Below are 25,006 nucleotides of genomic sequence, written 5' to 3'. Positions count from 1 at the left end.
ATATAAATGTTTTCAAAATACACACTGGAAAACTACGTCTATTCAGAAAGGCCAGATAGACCTCAACATTATAGATGCTGGTATTATTGCAACTCAAACCACTCTAAAAGATAAAATCTTTTCAGACAGATGAACATTTTAGGAAGGTTAGTGCAGAGGAGACTTAACCAAGGAGGCTACACCAATAGTGTGGTTGAAGAATATCAATTTTACACATTACTCATCCCAGGTGTCCCTGCTGGAGAAGGGGGCTTGGACCAGATGACCTCTAAAGGATCCCTCCAACCTCAACCAATCTCTAATTCCATTATTACAGTCTTCCTAAGGATGGAACGTGATGCAAGTTAATGATGGTTGAAATTTCTATAGGACTGTCAATTTTAAGAGAAGAAATTGTAACTAATTACTCTGCATTCATAAAATAATTAATCATAGAGCTGTGGTTTTTTTTTCGGAGATCTACTCTGTTTCTTTTTACTCAACACAATACCTTATTTTACAATTTGACTATTTAATTTAAAGCTCTGCATCATATGCTACTGATATGGTGGAAGTGAATTATGATGCTATGAGAGTCTTCCATGTTAAAAGTGCCTTAAATGTGAGTGGAGACTGATGCAACAATACAATGTCAATACAAATAGAACAGAAGCACCACCTTCCCAGATAACTGATGCCACTCACAGCATAAGAGTATATTCATATGGTTGGCATGGAGAAAGGATGTCTTTATGCTGAAGGTGCTGGCCTAGGCACAAAATTTTCAACTGCCCAAGTCTCACTTTCAATCGTAACCTTCAACAGACAAGTTGTTTTAAGTATAAGTACTTCTGTTATAAAAGTTAAAGGAAATTAAGGGGTAAGGTATAACCACAAAGAAATTCCTCCATATTCTCGAGAGAGTCCCAGGGGGATGGGCCGTTTGTCCCAGGATATTGTAGTTTGTTATTCTCTTCTGATTTCCTGTATAACTCCATTTAAGAGAGTGCACAGCTAATTGTCTCTCTTCTCTTCTCCCTGCACCTTGGGAAGAGCACATCTTATCTTGGTTTGTGAAGAAAACAGCTTTCTCTTGGTCATGGCTGGCAGGCAATTGCCAGCAATGCCTCAAGGCCTGTAGAAGCCTGTAGTAGGCTTCTAGGTGTGCAGGGGGGCAACAGTTTGGCCTGCTCTTGGGCCTGCTGAGGTGAGTGGGGTGGTAGGACCAGATGAAGAACTGACCCTAATTTGTGAATGTATTCATTTTACCTGAATGCCTTTGGTACATATTTGCAAATAGAATTTCCTTTTAAACATCCAATCAGTGGATCCATTCAGCATTTAAACATCCAATCAGCATTTATTATTTTATTCATTGGAAAAGGGTAAAATACATTTTCTGTCCTTTTGCCATGGGCAGCTCATGGCTCAAAAGTAGGTCAGAAAATAATTGGTGACAAATACTTCTTTTAATAAGTATTTATAAACTTAAACCTGCATTCTCACCTGGAAAATAAGGGCAGGGATGCCGTACAGAGGGACCTGGACAGCCTGGAGAGGTGGGCCCAGGCCAACCTCATGAAATTCAATGAGGCCCAGCCTAAGATCAGTGCAATCCCAAGCACAAATACAGGCTGGGTGGCAAAATGGTTGGAGAGCAGCCCTGAGAGAAAGGACCTGGGGGTCTTGGTTGATGAAAAGGTCAACATAAGCCAGCAATGTGGGTGCACAGCCCAGACAGCAACCGTGTCCCTCTGCCTTAAGAAACAGGTTGGTAAAGCAGAAAAACATGAGTTGAGAGTAAAAATTAGACAAACTATTTTGATGCTGGTTAGAAACTATAAGGCAGCAAGCTACAGAGGAAGATATCAAAACTTAAGATGTGCTTCCTTTCTCCAGATTGATCTTTAAAAGGACTGAAAACACTTAACGTTAGAGAAAGCCCTGCAGAAGACATGTAAGAACAATTTCCTTCTAATATTCCTTCCACATACTTTCGAATAACCAATCATTTCCTTGTTCTGCACATCATTTCTAGAACAACTAATTTTAAGGTACACACTGTTGTAGTTGCTCTAGAACAGCTTTTGTACGATAAATTTGGCTATAAATTTGCGTGACTGGAAGACTCAAATCCTCAGAAATACTTTATTTAAATGGAATTTTTTTAAGGAATATGAAATGTGAAAATAAACCTTTCTAAAGAAAATAATTTATGAAATTCAAAGGCTATTTGAACTTCAACCGTTCTCCATTTGGTTACAGTAGAAACAGATCACAGAATTGCAGATGACAAGAAATATACAGACCAGCATATGCAAAGTAATACAAGAACTTTCACCAAATTTTTAGTGTGTTTATTATACATTTGTTTTAAAACCAGCATTTTTAATTCCAAATTCAAACAGTGTACTTGTTGTCTCCCTTGTCCTCAGTGTTTGGTTAAAGAGAACAAATAAAATTCCTAACAGTCTTTAATTGAATTACAAACTATAAATAATTGTGAATGGGAGTTTCTGTTTAAATTCTTAGACTGTTTTAAAGTGACAAATCAAACACTGAGTGATTAAGAATAGGTCTGGGTTTATGTTCATGTTACACTCTTAACTCTGGGTCTTATTGGTCCTGCTATCTCATGTTTAGAAGGAACAAAACTAAAGGAAGGGACGAAGACCTTAATGCTTGTTTAAAAGTATCAAACAGACCAACAGGCTGACATTATAGACATTGAGTTTGCAACACCAGATGCATCAGCCAAAATAACAAGACATTCCATTTTATACAATGTGCTTAGCAAAAACCAAAAACTATAAAATACTCTGGACAAGCTCATCTAATTGAGGATGCCCCTGCCCACTGCAGAGGGAGTTGGACTAGATGACCTTTGGAAGTCCCTTCCAACCCAAACCATTCAATGATTCTAAAGAAAGTCAAAACATTTAACTGATAGATTCTCCCTTCAAGAAATTCTTCAACTAAAAAGAATGTTAGCAGGTAGCAAATATATCTAATTTGCTTTAAAAGATTAAAAAGAACAAGAGAAGGAATAGTCTTCAGATGAATTACAAGTAAGTCTAGGATAACAAAGTGCTTAGACAAGAATCTGAAAAGACTCAACATTTCATTTGTGGTTGAGAGATTGGAAGAAGTGCAGCTCAGACAAAACAAGTGGTGTGAAAACAGACCTTCACTCTGCGAAGTTCTGCGTGCTTAATGGATAACCCATAAAATGCCTGTCATTACTGCTTGCTCCAAACTGATATAAATACAACTAGCTAAAATGAGTCCTGAAGAAAACTCATGTATCAACAATTTTTTGTTTTCAGAAGACAGATATCAGGGTATTTATTATAGACTTTAAAAAGCTTTATTTGGGAAAGAAAAGATTAAAATTAATTTTCCCCAAACATTTTAGTATTTCAAAACTCATTCTCATTTCCTTAACCCATAGTCCAAAATGTCTAGTGGCATCAGTGGAGGATGTAAGTATAAGAGCTTCTCAGGCATCAGAAAAAATCCTCAAGGGAAACAACATTCAGCAAAATAGCAATTTTGCAGCTGTTTGGCACTTCTTTAATGATCTATTCTCCTTGTATCTCATTTCGACACTAAACTTTTTGTTTGGTTCCATTCAAGCGTGGCATGCACAATTTAAATGTGCCAAATGCAGGACAGTTCTGTTACAACCTCTTTTAGTTATTATTTTTTTATTTAGGTCAACAAAAGCTGACTCAGTGCCACACTCCAGGACTAACTCTATCCCCTTTGCTTCAATAACGATTATTTTATCCTGTAGGTCTCTGAGTATAGCCCAAGGGACTGAAGCTCTAAATAAAAGACTAGATTCTCTGCAAGAGGTAATGACATTACTTCCAACATGAAAGCTGAAAAGGGAGCACTGAAATTGCAGGAGACTGAAGGGAAAGTGCTTCTAAAACACAGCAGACAGACATTACAACAACTGCCGAGAAAACTGTTACCGAGAGTTTCAAAAAGAACACACTGATCTTCTAGAAAGTGATAAACTATTAGCATGATCATGTGAAAAGCATTCTGAAAATGTTATAGCAAAGAAGCTATCTGCACTCTTGACTACTCAGAAGTACCTCTGGACCACTGTGCTAGTTTGAAGCTAGCTGGAATGTTTTGGTGAGAGGAACTAGATTATAGGCTGTGAAGGGAAAACAACGGTGATGTCTGCTCCCCTCAGAGTCTTGCTGAAGAAACGAATACATTAGATAACACTCTCACCATTTTGTCACACTCTGCTTTGGGCTTTTGACTGAGCTGCAGCTCCCTAACCTCACCTTCCACTCACCTTTGCTTCTTAACTTCTTGGCTGAACCTCTATTCTTCTTTAGGACTGGGGTAAGATTGAGAGGGGCAGGTGGAAGGTGCAGGGGTGGTCTACTTTGCTCATAGGCTTGCTGAGATATATAGGAACAAGAAACAAAAACATAAATAATCACTTCTCTTCTGCTGCTGGCGAGCTCCGAGCTGGATCTCGCTCTCTAACCTCACCCTCCATTTTCTTTTCTAATCCACTTTGCTTCCTAACCTCCTGGCTGAACCTCCATTCTTCCTTGGAACTGGGGTAAGGTTGAGAGGAGCAGGGATAAGGTGCAGGGGTGTTTGAGAGCCCCTCCTGGGGACTCAGGTTTCTGAGAGGGGAGTTGTTTTTCTGTATTACTTTTTTACCTTGTATATTTCTGTATATAACTGCATATACTGTAAATATCTGCTTGTATATTGTGCTAGCTGTAAATAAATAGCTTCACTTATATTCCCAGAGCCAGATGAGACTAGTCTGGGTGATTACTAAAGTGGGGGGAGGGGGAACACCCAAACAATCACAAGCACGCAAGCAGTTTACCAGATTTTTATAGGCTGAAATGCTGAGACCATTCTCACTGTCTTACAGAAAACAAGCACAGGTGCATTCAAAATCTAAAGGAAGAACAATCACTGCTCAAAAAGGTACTGCTACGGAGAAACCTCTACCATCACACTGCTCACCTTCTTACCTTCTTACACACTCTCAACACAAAAAGAATATTTTGGTCAGTCGAGGAGGAAGAGAACTTTCAAGTAAAAATATCTGACAAGAAAGAAATGGAAAGAAGTTTCAGTGTAGTGCCCTCCCTTCAGCTTTCTCTTGCAGTGTATATGCTGGACAGAGATGAAAGAGAGAGAAGTAATCACTGAAAATAAAGTCTGTGTTAAAGTAACTCATCTGTAATTATGAAAATCTACTTATGAGCAAAATATATTACCACCAATGACAATAACTAAACAGGAGTGGTCGCTACCGAAAAATCAGAACGCAGTTTTAATAAAACAATGGTAGTGTCGCACTCCCCCAGGGATCAGTACTGAGCCCAAAGCTTTACAATACCTTCCTTCAGAAGTTATCTGAATCCTAGGATCAAGAGCACCCTGATGAATTTTGCAGATGATAACCAAATGAGTGGGGAGGTTGACACTCTAGAATAGAGAGACACCCTCCAGAAAGACCTGGACAGGCTGAAGGAGTGGGCTTGCAAGAACCTTATGAAGTGCAATGGGGACAAGTATAGGCTATTGCACGTGGGAATGTATAACCCAGGAGTGCAGCTCAGGCTGGGATCCATCTGGATGGAAAACGACCCTGTGGAAAGGGACTTGGGGGTCTTGGTGGATAACAAGCTCAGCATGAGTGAACAGTGCACTGTAGTGACAAAGAAGGAAAATGGGATGCCAGGTTGCATCAACAAGCGCATAACCACAAGAGAGAAAGAGGCCATTGTCTCACTCTGATCAGTACTTATTGGGCCACACCTAGAGTACTGCTTACGCACTGTATAAAAAAAGATGTAGACATACCAGAAAGTATCCAGAAAAGGACCACAAGAATGATCAGAGGACTGGAAGACCTGCCACATGTGGAAAGGCTGAGAGAACTGGTTTCTTCAGCCTTGAGAAGAGAAGGCTTAGGGGACACCTTATTACTGTGCACCATTACATAAAGGGTGGCCACCAGGAAGATGGAGACTCCCTTTTCACAAGCAATCACATGGAAAAGAGAAGTGGTATTGGGTATAAGTTACTCCTGGGGGAGTTCCAGTCGGATTTTAGAAGAAATTTTTTCACCACAAGAACAGTTAGACATTGGAATAATCTCCAAAGAGAAGTAGTGAACATTGGACAGTTTTTCAAGACTCAGCTTGACAAGGTGCTAGGCCATCTCGTTTAAACTATACTATTATCTAGAAATGTAGAACCAGGCAATCCTTGGGGTCCTTTCCTGCCTTGCATTCTGTGATTCTGCAATTCTGCGATTGAGTCTTAAGCAGAAAAAAGATAGCAAAATCTCACATAAAAAGCAGATTAAATGCCAAACGAAAGTACAAGGTGCTTGTATCTGGATGATGTTACTTTTGGTCTACTGGAGTGACATTTTGGAAGTAGAAGAGATGTACAAAAGCTGAAGTACAGAGTTCTGTTTTCACAATCAAATTCATATTAGTAATTTATTATCTTTAAAGCATAATTTTCCTTATTTTTAAAGGACTCCTTTAAGGAACAGGATATCCTAAGCAGGCAAACTAATCTTTATAAGTACATGTTACCTAAAAACTAAGTCTTAACTGTATGAAATCCAATGAATTAGTTATAGGTATATGTGTATGAGAACAATTCAAGGAGAGGAGAGAAACAGACATGAATCTAGCAAGTTACTAAGTAGGAAAATCTGAAGCAAATTCATGTAGAAGGTATATGTGAGAGCTGAAATACTCTTCTGTTCCTCTGAAATGATGTCCACAAACTATCCAACTGTGATGGTTTGGTAGTTATACACACCCCCCACTCTCTTATGAAGTCACCCAGACTAGACTTAGCTGGCTGGAAATCAAGGAATGAAGCTATATTTACAGCTTAGCACAATATACAAGCAGATATTTACAATGTATATCACAAATATATACAGCTATATACAGAAATATACAAATTAAAAGTAATACAGAAACACAACACCCTTCCCAGAAATCAGAGTCCCCAGGAGGAGCTCCCAACCACCCTTCCACCCTCTTTCCACCTTTCTACCTTATCCCAGAGTTTGCCTTACATGCAAGGTGAGGTTGGAGGATCAGCATGGGGGGGTTAGAAAGCACACTGACACACTGTCTTATCTATATCTTGTGTTCTTGTTTTAATACATCCCAGGCAACCATCAACAGAACAAGGGGACACAGTCTCAAGTTGTGCTGGAGGAGGTATAGGCTGGATGTTGGGAGGAAGTACTTGACAAAGAGTGATTTGCCATTGGAATGGGCTGCCCAGGGAGGTGATGGAGTCACCATCCCTGAAGGTATTCAAGGAAAGACTGGATGAGGCACTTAGTGCCATGGTCTAGATGACTGGATAGGGCTGGGTGATAGGCTGGACTAGATAATCTTGGAGGTCTCTTCAAACCTGGCTGAATCTATGATTCTATGAAGTAATTAACTGAACTATTTGCCAACAAATCAGAAAAAACGAGTTTGCTGAAAATTAAGAGATTTTTTCACTCTTAGAGTGCTTTATTAGCTAAGACCAATTTAAATTACTTTTAGTAAAGAGATATGCTTTACAGACAAATAGATGCTACTGAGACCTTTTAGACTCATGAAAGAACACCAATTTATTTTCAACCAGTGTTGAAAAAGACTGCCACTTGACTCCAACAGAAAAGAGTATGAGCCCACAAAATCTGGGTTTAGTACAGACATTTTCTTAAATGTTCTGACTATGAAGATATTTAGATGATTCCTTTTCAGCTATGAGAAGCACCTTTTAAAGCATTAAAGCATTTTCAAACTGAACTACATACAGTATTTTACAAATATTAGAAGGGAGAAATACATTGACTTCATATTTTCCTTTAAAAAAATAAATGAAAAATTAAGACAATCTAAGCTACAGTTGCAATTTTTTTAGGAGAGACAAACGTCTCTTCTGGCAAGTTTAGTCAATATGACAACTGCAATTATGTGGTACACATAAACAATATTACCTAGTTCTAATCTTCATATCAGATTTTTGGTGAATGCTCAAGTCTAACGCAACCCAGGGGCTAGAAAACTGCACAAAGTTTTGTTATATAGCTACTTCATTTCCTCTGTCTTTCTTATTAAGTGCTCAAGTACTGCATTTTAATTCAACATAAATATTTCATCCTGCATAAATCAACATTTTGTTGAGTTTTGTGAGGAAGCTCTTAAATACACTTGTTAGGTTGGATACCAAATTATTTTTTTTTCATTTCGGCTTTTCACCAGAACATCAGTTATGTGTACAAATTCACAACGTCAGGACAGTAAAAAGCAACAGTCAGTCTATGCAGAGAAAGTAATGATCTAGAAAAGCTGAATCATGTTCCTCAGGTAAATGGGCAAACCCTTAATCTAATGTCCACTGCCACACATAGACAGATGTACTCCCTTCATTCTGCCTAAACTCAGGTGTTAAGTTTGCTTCATATGTTCTTGAACTTTATCAAAATAAGAAGAAAGGCTGAGAAAGCTGGAGTATCTTTCCATTAATGGACATTTACCACCAGACTGCAGAAAAGTGTTTGAACTTTTAAGTTGGGAGCCTGGCAAGTAAGAAACAGGATATTGTAGTCCATTCTCCTGTCTGGCCAACAGTCGGCGATTAGATCCAGCTCCTTAGAAGGGTAAGAGATACAGTGACTTTCTGGATTTGGTTTATGAAATTAGAGGCTAGAAAACTAAGGAGAATAGGCACTGGTGAGAAGAGTTTGCCTAGAAAGCATTAACTATTCCTCAGCATTAGGATTATAAGGAAAATACCTCATATCATAAAGTATTGTAACTAAATTGGGAAAGCCTTTTATGGGATTTGGTAACAACTGCAGACATCACAACAACATGTGCTTGAGTGGTGACATTAATGGTGAACCAGTGAGACTGGCTGGTGCTTATCCAACAACCATAGCCCATCCTAATTTACAAAACACACTAAAGGACAGCTTTTTCCAAAGCACTCCTACTGTTAAATGATTTACTACTTCCTTATCTAATTTTCAGAGCTGGACCACTACTTGGAGTCAGGTGATTAATGAGGAATTATGCCTATGTATGTTGGTAACATAGAAAAACCAACATGGAAAAACAATTTTCAAGGTTTATCACATCTCAAAATTAGAGATTATTTCTAATTTTTTCACCTTCTTGAGTTCCAAAATTAGAAAAATGCCCTAAAAAGAAATGACTACTGATACAGTGGCAGAGAATACAAGGTGACTATGACAGATGATGCCAAAATATGACTAGCATAAAGAAGGTAAACTGGGAATATTTATTAATATAAACATACTAACATAAAATGAAGTAGCAGAAGGCATTTTCAAAACAAACACAGAAAATGTTTGTTTTTTTCAGGAACTGCAAATACTCTTTTCACAAGTCAAATGAATGCTTAACTTCACAGGGGTTCAAAAAGCAATGGGACAATAAATGGCTGTTAAATATAAAAATATTAACTTTGTTTCAGAAAGTTCTTGAACTAAAATGGTGGAGGTCAGGAGAAATTCTCAAGAAATTTTAGCCCAGTTTCCTACACTCTTTTCTTTTTTATATTTCCCCTGTCCAACAGGCTTTTAAGTAGGGAAAAAATAATTTACTGCCATTCTCTGTGCCTTCTAGGCATTAGATGCTTACTTAGTCCCACAGTCTACTTCCCAAAGGAGTAAAATTTGCTATGAGTCTCACATGGAATAAATGCAGAACAAATCATGCATTAGGACAGTGACCTTTGCCAAGGTACAGACAAACATCACATTTTGATTTGCAGGAGACTAACTTCTCAACATCCAGGCCTGTGGTCTTCACATGCATTTGTAAAAACACCAGAATTCAAACATCAACTTGTAATCTTTAGCTTGCAAAATGCTATTTTACAAGTTATTCCTTTCAGAATAGGAACATGGACGTAAAGTGTGGCACTACATGCATTACATACACTATACACAGCATGATGCTTTGCCCTCTAATCTCACCCTTTAATATTTGTCAATTACTATGTCATTAGGAAGAGGAGGACCTACAAATGGATAATGGTGTTGGAAAAGAACATACAATCTGCTTTAGAACTGAGTGAAGTCAGAACTAAAATGTGGAATTCAGGCACTGAACGTGCATTCCAAGTTTGCACCACAGGAGGAATCCTGGTCTTTACTTTTGAATTGTGCTTTTGTCAAAAAAGAGATCCTGATGTAGAAGTAATCCAGAGGGACCTAAGTGTAAGTTCTATCAAGGTTCCAGGAGGATAAACAATGGCCTTTCCATTATCCTCCTAAAATCCATACAAAGATGGTCCTCTGCAAGTAAACTTGCCAACACGCAGGCTGTTATTCAGGTTTGCAAAACAGTTTCACAAATGTTCTCTTTCCATTACTGTAGTACTCTCCAGCCCTCTCCACTTTCCCTCCACCTCCTAACTTCTTACTGTAATGGTTCAGTGCAGGGGCTAACCTGCCTGCTCCCCAACACAAAAGTAATGGGAACAGTAATGCACAAAATCTGGGGCTGAGATAGAGATGAGCTTAACATAATGTGAGACATCACAAGCACAATACATAATTATCTTAGATAATAATCTAATTAATCTAATAATACAATGCATTATTACCTTAGCTTAGTCTGTTTGCAAAAGAAATACAGTGAAATATGGCAGGGTAAAAAAAATCCTAAACCAGAAGGCCAAAACCATCAGCTACCTGACTCTCCCACAGGTCTCACTACCATCTCTGCAGAAAAAGCCAACACCCAGGAACCTGGAACTAGAAGGAGCAACAGGAACAGGAAGCCTCCCACGCTGCAATATAATCTTCAAGCCCCATAATACTCTGCTCCAGTTAGCACTTTCATTTTTGAAGCTGGCGTGACTGCAGCATGGTATGAATAATAGCAACAGGTTCAACTCAATCCATGACACTTACCATCTTTTTGCTTCTACTGGGAGGAGACCAATAATCAGGGAAGCATTCCAAATGAAGAAACAGACCGTGATGAAGGGACAGATAATAAAGGCTTTAATAAAATTGGCTACTGCAGTGGACAAGTGTTCATTAAAAATGAGTGTCCTTTGAATCATGTTTGCCCTGGAACACATGCAGCAGTAGACCTTATCAATCCTAAAAAAAATATGCTTTTCACAACCCAGTTATAAATGTTGGAACTTCTGGCCTTAGGATTCTAGCAGCACATATCACTAGATCATTAATCAGTTCAGTAACTGAAAAAATCAAAACAGCATAGAAGATCATTAAAATTCCTGCAATGTAACAATGCAAAAAAACTAAATAGGTAACAATACGTGTGAATCTACAAGCCATAATTCACACACCTGGCCCCAAAAAACACCCAAACAATCCCCAAAACGATTTAGTGGCAAGCAGGTAGAATGTGATATAAATCAGGTTAACAATCCTTTCATAACTCTTCCTATGCCACTTGGAATGCTACCCAAGACTATTTCTACAATGTAGGACAACTGTGGAATTGACAGAACAGGCTGAGGGTTTGCTCCCAGTTTCATATTCTGAAAGCTTCACTGTGTTTTTCTTAATCCTTAAGTTGCATATTCATCGCTGTATTTTCATCTAACTACTGTCACTTATATTGTCATGCAGAAGGGCAAATCAGGGTCAGTTTATGTAAGCCGCATCAATCTGAAAAACTTCATCAGTCTTTTACTTCAAGGCATTATGCAAAGAAAGCTGACATTAAGAGAGCCTTAACTGACAGTAAATGAAATCAATCAGCAAATCACTAAGCCATAATAAACTCACTGAAGTTCCTCTTCCAGGTCTTTAAGGCCCACCAAATGCAGTATCTGGGCAGAAATGTCTCTTTTCGTTTCACTACAATTTTTTGAACTAATATAGTGCATTATTTAGTCATTTTTTTCCTGCTCTGTAAGCTATTGATGAGGATAACAAATAGGTAAGATGTATGTTTTATAATAATGGAATACTAAGCAGTTAAGTAAAAAAAAAAAAAGACAAAAGATTCATCATTTTAAGAAATTTCATTTGATGGTTGTTTTTTTGTATGTTTGGGCTTTTTTAGTTTAAATGTAATTCAGAAAATTGTTTGATACTACTTCTGCTACTAAGATACTTGTCTAACAAAACCTATTGCCTGTTATGTCTATTAACATCTATTGCTCAGACTCATTTGCTCAGCATTTCTTCTTAGTGCTTTAAAGAACTAGTGCCAAAAAAGGGCAATATTCTAGATAATTCCCCATTTTTTTCAGAGTATTCACTTCTTGAATTTATTTTGTAACCCAAAATAAATCCAGGGCTGCGTGATAGGTTGGACTGGATGATCTTGGAGGTCTCTTCCCATCTGGTTGATTCTATGATTCTATGATTACCAATAGTTTAACAACTATGCTTCTAAATAGGCTTATCTCCATTACAACAGTACACACTGCAGAGAATACCAAACAATAGTCACATCCAAGCTACATTGTGGTTATCTGGTAGAATTACTCCTTTGCTAGGGACACTGCACACAGATAATCATGTGTAGTTCTGAAAGATAGGATTTCTGAAGTAAGAAATACTGCCTAACAAACGAGGTGCCATGAAAGCTCTATTTTTTTTTATTTTCTGTTACTGAATGATGGTTTATTTTTGTAGTTGAAGCATTTAGAAATCTGCCCTGATTCAGTGTGGCAGGTTTGGGTATATACTGAGATCACCATGTCCCTAGAGTAATTTTTCTCATAAAAGGAAAGTCACTATAAGGCAATAAAGATGCTTCCTGTTTGGTCTTTGTGCACAACCCTGGTAACCACCTGGAAAAAACAGAAGGGACAAAAAAACCTCAGGATTACAAGCAGAAGCAAAACTAAATAAACTTGGTGAATAACAATCATATTTTATGCAGTTCTTATAGAGCTTTTCTTGCATATCAGCACAGATTATTCATAAGAGACTACCTGCATGCAAAAGATATAAATGTATAGAAAAAGTCTAAGTGGACAAGGCAGATAGTTATATGATTTCTAGACAGACTGATTAAAGGAAAGTTTCCATTAAGGAAGGTTACTGAAAGTTTAAATTATTATATACTAGCACTGGCATTGGAGATATTCAAGAGTAGTTTTTAACTGGGAAGTTTTACAAAAACTAATAATGCTTATGAAAGAGGCTGGACAAGAGTTAGTATTTTCACAGGCATGAAGTGACAGCTTTCAGGAACTGATTAATTAGTGATTACTGATACTGATTTTTATATTTATAGCCCCATAGTGCCAAAAACTTAACAGGTTTGGGGTGGAATCAGTGTACCAGCCAACTAAAAAGCCTCCTGAGAAAGGCTGTTCATATAGTTGCAATTCATTTATTAGAATGAAAAAAGGCAAGGGAGGGAAAAAAAAAAAGTGAAAGGTTGGCTAAGAAACACAGGGAGTGAGGGAAATGAGGAAAGGAAAGAGAGCAATAAAAACCCAACCGAGAACAAGCAGGAAAATACTTCTAACAGAAATCCTGTGGAGAGGATAGGAAGACGAGAACACAAATAACCCATGAAAAGGAGGAAGAATGTGAAATTCAAATTACAAAAGGTAACTTTCCAACATCACTGGCATTTTGAAGATGCCTTGCTTTTTATGTATTGTGTTTCACTAACATGCATTAATGTCATGATTACAGTTAAAATACTTTATGCTAAAATACTTTCTAAATATTTCCCATCATGATACAACCTACCTGGAGATACAACTTCAGATACTATCTGAATACATTTGAGATTCATTTACAGTTTCTTTGTATTACGTTTCCTCAATCTGGTTATTCAGATTTGTGATGGTTTGGGTGTTACCCACCCCCCACATTTTAGAAGTCACCCAGACTAGTCTCGGTCGGCTCTGGGAATATAAATGAAGCTATTTATTTACAGCTAGCTCAATATACAAGCAGGTATTAACAGTATATACAGTTATATACAGAAATATACAAGGTAATAGAGAAGCACAACTCCCCTCCCAGAAACCTGAGTCCCCAGGAAGGGGTCTCAACCACCTCTGCCCCTTCCCCCTGCCCCTCTTAACCTTACCCCAGTCCTAAAGAAGAATAGAGGTTCAGCCAAGAGGTTAAGAAGCAAAGGTGAGTGGAAGGTGAGGTTAGGGAGCTGCAGCTCAGTCAGCAGCCCAAAGCAGAGTGTGACAAAATGGCAAGAGTGTTATCTAATGTGTTCGTTTCTTCAGCAAGACTCTGAGGGGAGCAGACATCACCATTGTTTTCCCTTCACAGCCTATGATCTAGTTCCTCTCACCAAAACATTCCAGCTTGCTTCAAACTAGCACAAGATTTAATTTAGTTTACAGAATCACAGAACATTAGGGGTTGGAAGGGACAAGTCCAACCCCCATGTGAAAGAAGGATCACCTTGGGCAGGCTGCACAGGAACATACCCAGGTGGGGTTTGAAAGTCTCCACAGGAGACTCCACCTCCCCAGGCAGCCTGTTCCAGTGTTGTGTCATTCTCACAGTAAGAAGTGTCTCCTCATATTGAGGTGGAATGTCCTGTGTTCTAGCTTGTACCCATTGTTCCTTGTCCTATCATCAGGCACCACCACCACTGGCACCTTCATCTAGATACCCACCCCTCAGATATTTATAGATATTCATACGATCTCCTCTCAGCCTTCTCTCAAGAATAAACAGCCCCAGTTCTCTCAGTTTTTTCTTCACAGGAGAGATGTTTAAGTCCTACAATCATCCTCGTAATTCTCCATTAGACTCCCTCCAGTAGATCCCTGTCTCTCTTGAATTGGGAAGCTCAAAACTGGACACAGTATTCCAGGTGCAGTCTCACCAGGGCAGAGTAGAGGGGGAGAAGATCCTCTCTAAACCTGCTGGATGCACCTTTTCTTATGCATCCCAGGCCTTCCTGGCCACAAGGACACATTGCTGTGCCATGGATAACCTGCTGTCCACTAAGACTTGAAGGTCTTTCTCCTTGGAGCTGCTTTCCAGCAGGATGACCCACAGTTTGTACTGGTGCTTGGCATTATTCCTTCCCAGATGCAGGACTCTGCACTTGGCCTTACTGAACTTCATCAGGTTTGCCTTTTCTCCAGCCTGTCTAGATCTCATTGGATGGCAGCACAGCCTTCCAGTGTGTCCTTGTGGTGGTTCGGCCCTCTTGGGAGGTCAAATGTCCACCAAAGCCGCTCTATCATTCCCCTTCTTAGATTGACAGGGGAGAGAGGAAAATATAACAAAAGACTGGTAATTAAGTAGAAGCAATTTAATAATGTGAAGCAAAAGCAAACAGAGATGTTATTCCCTACTTCCCATCAGCAGATTGTGGTTGGTCACTCCCAGAAAGCAGGGTTCTATGCACAGCAGATGCTCCGGAGGACAAACACCATGGACAACTATCCTATTTTCCCCTTTTATATATCATAAGCTAATGTCATATGGTGTGAAATACCCCTTTGGCCAGTCTGGGTCAGCTGGCTTGGTTGTGTTCCCTCCCGAGACCTTGCCCACCCCCTCAGCATACTCTTGGGGCAGGAAAATATTTGAAAAGTACAGCCTGGGCGGTCATTCAGCAGTAGCCAAAACACTGGTGTGTTATCAACACCCAGCTACAGCACTGCAAAACACATTAGAAAGATGCTCTGGGGAAAACTAACTCCAGCTTAGTCAAACCAAATACAGTCAGCCACTCCATCCAGATTTATATCATCAGTGAACTTGATGAGGGTACACTCAATCCCCTCATCCAGGTCACTGATTAAGATACTGAACAAAACTGGACCCAGTACTGATCCCCAGAGAACACCACTGGCTAAAGGTCTCCAACTGGACTCCACACTGCTGATCACTACTCTCTGAACTCTGTTGTTGAGCCCATTTCCAATTCACCCTAAAGTCCAATCATCTAAGCCACTTCTCTTGAGTTTACCTACAAGGATGTTATGAGAGAATGTATCAAAAGCCTAGTTGGTTAAGTTTGGAAAGGCCAAGGTTGTGTGAAGTGTCAGCCCATTCTAATGAATTTAGAACACTTACTGATTCATACATAATTCAGCTCAAGGTGCAAGAGCAAAGTACGATTATTTTAATAGAGTCACTTCACTCTTTAAACAGTATATTGGAAGTCATGCTTGTAGTCAGTCCAGAAGCACTAAGTAGGAAATTATATTAAGTAGGAGAAGAAAGAATGGGAAGGCAGTCCAAATGCTTTTGATAGCAGTTGTTGTACTCCTGAAAATGAAGACCCAGTTTTACCCAACAAGAACCAGCAGTCCAGTTCCAGAGGCAGCAATATTCTGGCCTCCTTCATGAAATGGATAGTTCCTTCTGTGGGTGAAGGAATCTGTTCCTTCTTGTGGCAGCAAGAATGAAAACAGAAATGTGTGCATGCTGGGTGCGTGTATATTTAAATGCACTATCTTTGAGTCTCTCTTAAAAGGGTTTCTCCTTTCTGAAGCAGTAAGAGAAAAAACACACCATTATTTTTTCTTGTTACAGCCTTGCCCTTAAAAGAAAAGTCTCCAAAGCAGAAGTACAAGATTTAAATTACTAATAATTCAGTTTTCAAGCATCTACTCTACAATTAATTCATCCCATTAAGTTCTCATATCAAAAATCACTTACGTTTGAAAGACTTGTCCTATGCAGAGGATAAAATCCAATGACATAATTATAATACTGTCTTTCAAATCACTTGCTGCCTCAGTTTAGTGAGATTCTTTTTATTGATAGGAATGAGGAAGTATTTATTACCTTGATAAAAACTATCAGTAGAGTTGTATATATCTTTCACCTTCTGATCTATCAAATATAAATCCAAACTTCACAAACAAATGAAAATAAATACAAATTAATAATCTCTTAACACTTTAAACTGCATTTGTGTTTGTCCAATTAATTAGAAAAGGTGGACCTACAACACAAGTAGATACTGCATAACTAAATAATATAAAATAAATTGCAAGAATCTACTCTTTGTAAATTTACAATGATATGTACTAACAATCAAAATCTGTTCCTACTTCACTGTATTGCTACAACCACTATAAGCCTTAGTATTATTACTGCAATTTTCATTTCAAATTACCTCAAACACCTGAGAAATGCAAATAAATACATATAAATTCCATGAGTAGTTCATATATTTGCAGAAACAGACAGGCACATGCTGAAGACAGCAGGAGAACAAGACAGGGAGCACAACCTAAAGAAGTTCAGAGGGAGACAAAGAGAGAGGACCAGAGGCAGAGGGACAGAGTCAACAGAAAGAGAGACAGAATGAGGCAGACAGAGCCAGCATGGAGAAGACAAGCACAGGGAGCAGAAGAGAATGGCAGACAGTGAGAGAGAGAGATCAAGACAGTGCAGAAGGTAGAATCATAGAATCAACCAGGTTGGAAGAGACCTCCAAGATCATCCAGTCCAACCTATCACCCAGCCCCATCCAGTCAACTAGACCATGGCACTAAGTGCCTCATCCAGTCTTTTCTTGAACACCTCCAGGGACGGTGCCTCCACCACCTCCCCGGGCAGCCCATTCCAATGGCAAATCACTCTCTCTGTGATGGACCAAGGCAAAAGGGGGCGTGCATACAGCATGGAGAGCAGGCATGGCAGAGAAGGAGCACAGGAGCAGCAGGCAGTGGTTGCACATGTGACGACATGCACACAACAGCAAACACTTGTGCAGCAGAAGGAGCACACATGCAGTGAAAGGAGTGCACATCAGACACAGGGAGAGACAACATGCAGCAGGGAGCAAGGGCATGGGCCAGGGAAGAGCAACAAAAAGATAGGGAGACAGAGACAGAAAAATGAAATCGAAATCTTAGCCATCTCCAGCCCACCTGGAGAAGAAAAAGCAGATCACATGTGTACAGTATCTTTCAAAACTATGGAAGAGTTTGTATGAAAAATACAGACTTAACATACTGAAGTCTTTGGTTGTAACAAACAAAAATTTTCTTAATATGCAAAGGATTTCCAAGAGTCAGGTGATTACACAGAATCATAGAATCAACCAGCTTGAAAGAGAACATCTCATGTGAAGGGCAGCAATCACGAAACATTTTTGCCGAAGACTTCTTAAGTGCTGGCAAATATTGACACATGTATCTGCACTCCATTTTACACCAGAAGTCTGCCCATAATCTCATACTTGTATCTGCTTTTTTCATACACCACATTGTGATGGATTATGCAAAATTAATAATCTGGATTAATTTTGCTATCCAGGCAATGATTGTTAATAACTATGAAACTGTTTACCAACGTTAAAACTCGACAGAAAACTTATTCACAAGGTTCAAAAATGCAGAGTTTGGAAAATTATACATGTGGGGAACAGGCAAAACAAGAGCACTTATTTCTTACAATGGCAAATGCAATCATTATACTAGAAGAAAAGATTCTTGAGGTTGATCATACTGTGTGCAGTTAATTATACTGCTTATTGTGGTGGAGGGGCTGCAGCCCCAAAACAGAGGCTTCCCTATGCCTCTGCATGCCTGGACATGTTTTTCTGCCAGGACCCATGGTAGTAAACAGGTTGTGTAACACACACACACACAGTTCGTGTATCCCTGGGGTCCGCCCAGGTGATCCCCATATTTGGGAGGATCCAGGCAAACAGCTTCTGCCTATGAAGGTAAGGTTTGGCTTACTGCCAACCTGATTGGTCACTGTAGATGGCCAGAAGAGCCACGATCTCGGCCTAGAGTCCATAAAGAGGGGTGCAAAGGAGCACCACATGTTCAGAGGTTCAGACTTAGCTGTTCAGACTCAGCTCTCTGATCCACATAGCAGCCCTGACCTGCATGCAAGGCCTAGACATAGGATCTGGCCCTCTCTTACTTGCATACTCACTGGGGCTCAGCCCTCTTGCATTGATCTCGACTCGCAGTTAACCTGTCTGCGAATCTTTGGAAGCAGAGCACATTCACACCTGCACTTGATACATATGGGGAGCCAATAGCCCCTAAGCCTAGAGCAGCTGTACATACCGGCTAACTATCTCGAATTATCCACGGAGATCAATCTCCCAGCAGCCTGGCACATACTCATTGCCCGCTGCTATGGCCTGAAGAATCAGGCCAGCAGACCTTCCAGATTGTCCGCAAACCCACGAACACAGCCTGCTAGCTGTGAGAAGACCGTGCCAGAAGATGCACGGACAAATCCTCCTCCTGCACCTGGAATCTTGTCTGCTGACCATTCCTGGACACGCAGCATCCAGAAGAAGTAGCAGCATCGAGGCAGAGAACACTTCACACCAGGAGAGAGGGTCAGAGAAATCCTGTTTACCCCAGAGACTGGGAAGATTTATCATTCCCCTCACAATCCCAGAAGATTCCAGCTTCAGAAAGACACGAATATTGGGCATGCTGAAAACACAATCCCGAGAGGGTGATTAATGATTAATATTAAGAGCAACACATTTAAGTAAGCTTTAATTCCTTTGTAATATAAGTTACCTCTGCCTTAGAGCAGACACACGACTTTCAGCCCCTGCTGGGCAGACAGTATAGTTGTTGAGCAGGCATTAAGCCTAAAGGAATCTTTCTCTCTGTCTATAGTTGATAGTTTGATTCAAATCCCTATACATAAATATATCATATCCTAATTGTTTTCATAAGTTTGCACAAAATAACTATTCAGTGGTTGGAGGTGGCAAGAGTTTGTAAATATTAATAAATAATTTTATAAAAAATTAATACCGCCTCAAATTAATTTTTCACCTCCCCCTAATAAGGGAAGCATGAAGAAATCCCCCTCTGTAACATTTATTCACTAGAGGACACAGGAGCTCCTTTCTGCTTATGACAGAAGGCAATTAGTGAATTACAAGAGGCTTTTAAGTATTTGCTCACAAAATATTATCAGACAGTACCCAAAGCACATGGAGGAGTTGCTGTCAGAGTTTCCCAGGCTCTTTTCTCAGGAAGCTGGGAGTCTATAGCATAGTCTCTGACCTGATTCCTCTTGATTCCCGATTCAGCAGAAGCCTTGCAGAGGGGCAGGCAGGATGCAATGTGATGTGCACTCAGCACAATGTCACACTGGCTATGCAGGTCGATCATGTGCAGGCATTTAGAGCTTGTTCCTGGTAAACTCAAAGCAGGCAGTTTCCAGGAAATTTCAGGATGCAATGAGGCAGCAGCAGCACCAGCAGCACACCTGCTCATCCCTTTCTATCAATATCAGCTTGAGACTAATGGGGTTTTGGACACAGATTAGCCAATCAGAATGGCACTTTTCCAAGCTTGAACATATTAGATGAAGCCAGGGTTTTCATTTACCTTTCCTGCTGTTGCTTCACCCAGCACAGAGGAGGGGGAGCAGGAGAACATATCTGGACAAACCAGAGTCCTTAGATTCAATGACTCCAGGTCCTTTTTCCTCTTTCCTGTGGTTGCTTCTCCCCAAAACAGAAGGAGGGAGAGCACAAAAGCATGCCTGGGCAAGCCAGGGCATGGATAAATCCATTTTGGGCCTATCAGGCCTACCACAACACACATAAATGCATTACATATTAACATCCTCATTAAAGCCACACAAAAACTTGCCCATTCAGCTTTTCCAATTCGTACAAACTCTGTAAAATACCAACACAAATTCATCTGTGAGTATCAGTTTCCTTTCAAAGCAACTTTCTTTAGCAATCAGACACTAAAGAAGAAAGATCATCATGGCACATACTGACCAAAAGCAACCACCACAAATTAATAGAGCAAATTAATAAAATATGCATAATAAAATACACAAATAGAGACACTGAAGACAGCTGTAATGGTAGTTCCCATAACACAGAATATTATTACTTTTTCCCTAATTGCACATCTGCAGGCAGCTACTACGTGCAAACATCAGAGATTGTCTGATCACACAGCCATATGCATGTCTTTCAGACAAGCAGCAAATGTGATTCTGCCAACTGCAGAATCAGCTGCACCAACTGATACAAAACACAACCTAAGCACATTGGGCAAAACCACTGATTTTTATCTTGTTAGCCTTTCTCTGTTTGGGAATCTTGCACTTTTGCAAGTATACACTGTACATCCTATTCCTACTGCAGAACTTGTCTGAGGTACCCAAATCTGTTTCAAGAAGTTTCCTTTACACCAGTTCTTACCCTTCTGTGTCTACATTGTGAAACACAGGAAATTGTGGGAGTATGCCAATGCTTAATTATGTATACATTTAAACCTTAACTGGTTTATTTGGGGGATTTTATGTGGGTTTTTTTAGGTCAAATTCCTTGCATGAATATTAATTACATATTTGATGTAAAAGCACTTGAGATAATTCAGAATGAATCTTCTGAATGACCACATTTTCTGTGAGCCAACAACTTGTTTCAGAAAAGGAGCTGAGAGAACATTACCCTTTTCCTAAAAGTGGGACAATTAAATTTTGTATTTTATAACGAGTTGATAACCTCTACTTGTTAATTTAAATAGTCATCTGCCAAGAAAGAATTAGGAATGTGGCATATTGCTCTTCTCACCCTATACCCTGTATTTATTGGAGGGTTCAAATACGGTTCCACTCTGTCTTCAGCAGGTACACTCAGGCACAGCCAGGAGCTCCCACCTTAAATCCTGCTCTCACGTGTTTCAGAAGCTTAAAAATAATAGCTTATTTTTCACTTTCAACCTTAACTAAGTAACATAGAGTAGAACTTCATGACATACCATCCTTCACAACAATTAAATACTAGGTAAGAGTGTTTCAAAGCTATAGCAATCATATCATTTCACTCTCCCAAGATATTGCACTTTTTTCATTACTCAGCCATCTCAAGTGACGTTTTCAAACTATTATAGTAATTCTACTTAGAGTTTCCAAGAATTTAACAAATGTCTACAAATTCAGTCATACCTCAAATACATGCATGAGGCTTTAGAAGACACTCAGTTCAAGGACGTTGTTGTTAAATAACTTCCATTTCAACATATTAAATAATTTTGCAAAGTAAGAGCCATTATATTTGGGGAAGATACAGAGGACTTTGTGTCCCAAATATTTAATTTCATTATCCAAAGGTCTGTCACCAGAGCATACAACACATTCTTTAAAAGATGCATACCATCTCCTGTAGACCTTATTTGAACAGCCCTGTAAGTGTTCATACTACTTGGAATGTTTGATCCATTTGCTAGGAAAAAAAAAAAAACTTTCTGGGTTTGCAAGACAATTAAAAATGCCACAAGAAAGCCAATCTCTCCTAGCATAGTTCACAGTCAAGTAACTTAGATTCATTACACCAGTCTTCCTTGCACGTGTCTCCTATTTAAAAAAATCATAGTTTTCCCTGGAATCATTCATACTAGAGATAACAACAAATTAAAAATTCCAAGACTTCCCATACTGCTAATGGCAAGGAAGATAGATCACTAATGCTGCTGAACACATCGAGTAAACTAAGGATATTAGATTCCATTCAAAATGCCTTTAAGAGCCACTTGTTTAAAAAAAAAAAAAGTTAGATATGCATTGCACATACATACATGCTACCTTTTTAACCCCTTCTTCTTCATATGAAGAAATAGTGATGCACACTGAACCAAAGCACGTGATACTATTAATTCCCAATTCCAGCCCCTACTATGACTTGGATAAATGAATAATACAAATAAAACAGTGCAGTCTCCTGTAAGTACTCAACAGTTCTGATAGCCAGTGTTTCATTTCTGTCATACTGTCTAGTTTAGGATCTTAATTTTGATGCAACTTCTTTAAATAAATCATTAAACAGGAAATAGAAAAATAAATAAAAATTAAAGGAAAGTGGAAGGGGAAAGGCAAAGGGAAGGGCAAGAGGAAGAGGAAGAAGAAGGAGAAAGGGAAGAGGAAGAGGAAGGAAAAGAGGAAGGGGAAGGGTAGGGGAAAGGGGAGGTGAAGAGAAGGGGAAGGGGAGGGGGAAGGGGGATAGACGACAGAGCAGGGGGAGAGGAAAAATATAATACTGTGAACTATTCACAATGTTTGTGTATGTAGAGGGTAAGTACATGTACCTCTCAGGTGAACAATAAGTATGTCTACAGTACTACACCACAAGTAAGCTACCTGGTGCATACATCACTATGCATTAGTCATACCATAAGCAATCTGTACAAATGCAAAATGCAACTTGATATACTTTTGTTTCTCTTTATTTTCTTATGAAGAAAGGAAGAACAGGCTGTATTGGAAATGTTTCTACAATCATTCTGATGTAAAAAAATGACAAAAGCCAAAGCCAAAAGGCAGCCATCACTGAATAAGCCACTAAATTAGAAGAATGGTATTTTTGAAAGTTTGTGATTACCATGAGTTTCCTCCTCCCCCTCTACCCTGGCCTGGGGTTTCCCGCTAGGAAAATATTTCCAGCTCTATCCTCTTCTAGATACATGCACCTGTGTTAACTAAAATTCACGGGAATCTTAAGGTGTTACATATTATCATTTTATTATGGGTACATGGCAACACACACATAATTTAAATATTTATCATATTGAAACACATGCATACAAGAGGGCAAGAGTGAGAAACATCCAGCCTAGAATCAATTTCTTCCCTGTCTGATTTTGTGACCCTGTTTCTGTAATTACATATTGCATCTAGAATAGAAAATCTTCAAGAAATTACAAAGAATTACTACAGGAATGTATACCTACTATGCAATACTTTCATTGTCTGACTTCGTTGCACTTTACCTAACTCTCTCTGGTTCACAAAAAAGAGCACAACAAAAAGAAGTATGTTCTCATCTACCTTTCCTTCTCTCATTTACAAAACAAAATGTTCTGCCTTTCATAATGATGTATAAGAATCAAGTCACTGGGCACAGCTATAATGCCTGAAAGTTTCTGTTTAAGACGTAACAAGGAGGCATCCCACAGAACCTACTTTCAGAGCTGAAAACAGGTACACATTCAGTTCATTTCTTTTTTCTCCCACTGCTTCCTCTTAAGAAAATTAGCATTTTGAAACATACAAGTCTTTAAACCTGCATGTATTCCAAACAGCAGTTTCTTTTAAATTAGGAATGCTCAAAAATCACCATTACTTCTAAAACGTGGGAAATCAGATGCTGATTAAGAAGCCACATAAAAATCTTGCCCTTTTTTTCTCTAATTTATTTGTCTTGCTTAAATTAAGGCCGGGGGCGGGGGGGGGGGGGGGGGGGGAGGAGGGGGGAATGTGGGCCAGGATGAGGGAAGGAGTAAAGAAAGGGTCAGACAGAGTGGTATCAATCTTCACATACAACATTTCTATTTTTCCATGATCATGTTCCTGTCAGTCGCTTAACATACAACTGCAAAATTAAAAGTTCACATCATCTTTGAAATACTGCATTCAAGCATATGTATGGACATTATTTATCTTTCAAATGTTGACAGAAATACTTCTATAGCTTTTTGTTCTCTGCATTCAGAACAGTCTTGCCTCTTGCTTTATCTTAGATACAAAGAAGAGAAAAAGAAACAGTATTATTTCAGAGTCTAACCTGAAATGCTACAGCCTCTGGCCTGCCCTTCAGCCCCTCCAGTGCTAAGGTCTCTAGGTGCAGTTTGGGTAGCTGCAGGGTGAAGTCATTCCTGGTTGCTGCAAACCGTGACAGCAAGGTCTGATCTCTGACCTAAAGGGAAAAAAACAGCATCAGTGGTAATTCCCCTTCAGACACATTAACTGGGATGAACTGGGTCCCCTTGAGCCCACTGAGTGGACTTGCATTGATCGCTGGACCTGAAATCTATGAATAAATTTAGGACTAATTGATTTTTCGTTGCAAATAAATCTCTAATTCAGAGTGCTGGGAGAGAATGTTAAGAAGAAAAAGCATCTTCCACTGGTCTGAAATGAGAAAGGAAAGAAGAAGCAGCAAGGGCTCACATGGCTTCCTTGTATTATATTTCACAGATCTGTCCCCTCTAAAAACCTTCTGAAAAATAGCAGTTGTCCTTCTGACACAAGCAAACATCAGCTATGAGATTAGAA

General features: G+C 39.3%; 1 protein-coding gene across 1 annotated transcript in view; it reads right to left on the bottom strand.

Moving 5' to 3' along the window:
* Positions 1–25,006, bottom strand: part of CCDC171 (coiled-coil domain containing 171) — a 201,129-nt gene that overhangs the window by 30,141 nt on the left and 145,982 nt on the right. The window contains exon 24 of the mRNA XM_064176335.1: positions 24,516–24,647. Within this exon, the coding sequence (XP_064032405.1) occupies positions 24,516–24,647 (132 nt within the window). The remainder of the gene's footprint in view (positions 1–24,515; positions 24,648–25,006) is intronic.

The sequence above is a fragment of the Pogoniulus pusillus genome, chromosome Z, assembly GCF_015220805.1.
Source record: "Pogoniulus pusillus isolate bPogPus1 chromosome Z, bPogPus1.pri, whole genome shotgun sequence".
NCBI classification, from domain to species: Eukaryota; Metazoa; Chordata; class Aves; order Piciformes; family Lybiidae; genus Pogoniulus; species Pogoniulus pusillus.
The sequence above is the reverse complement of the archived record's forward strand: the minus strand, read 5'-3'. Positions and strand labels throughout refer to the sequence as shown.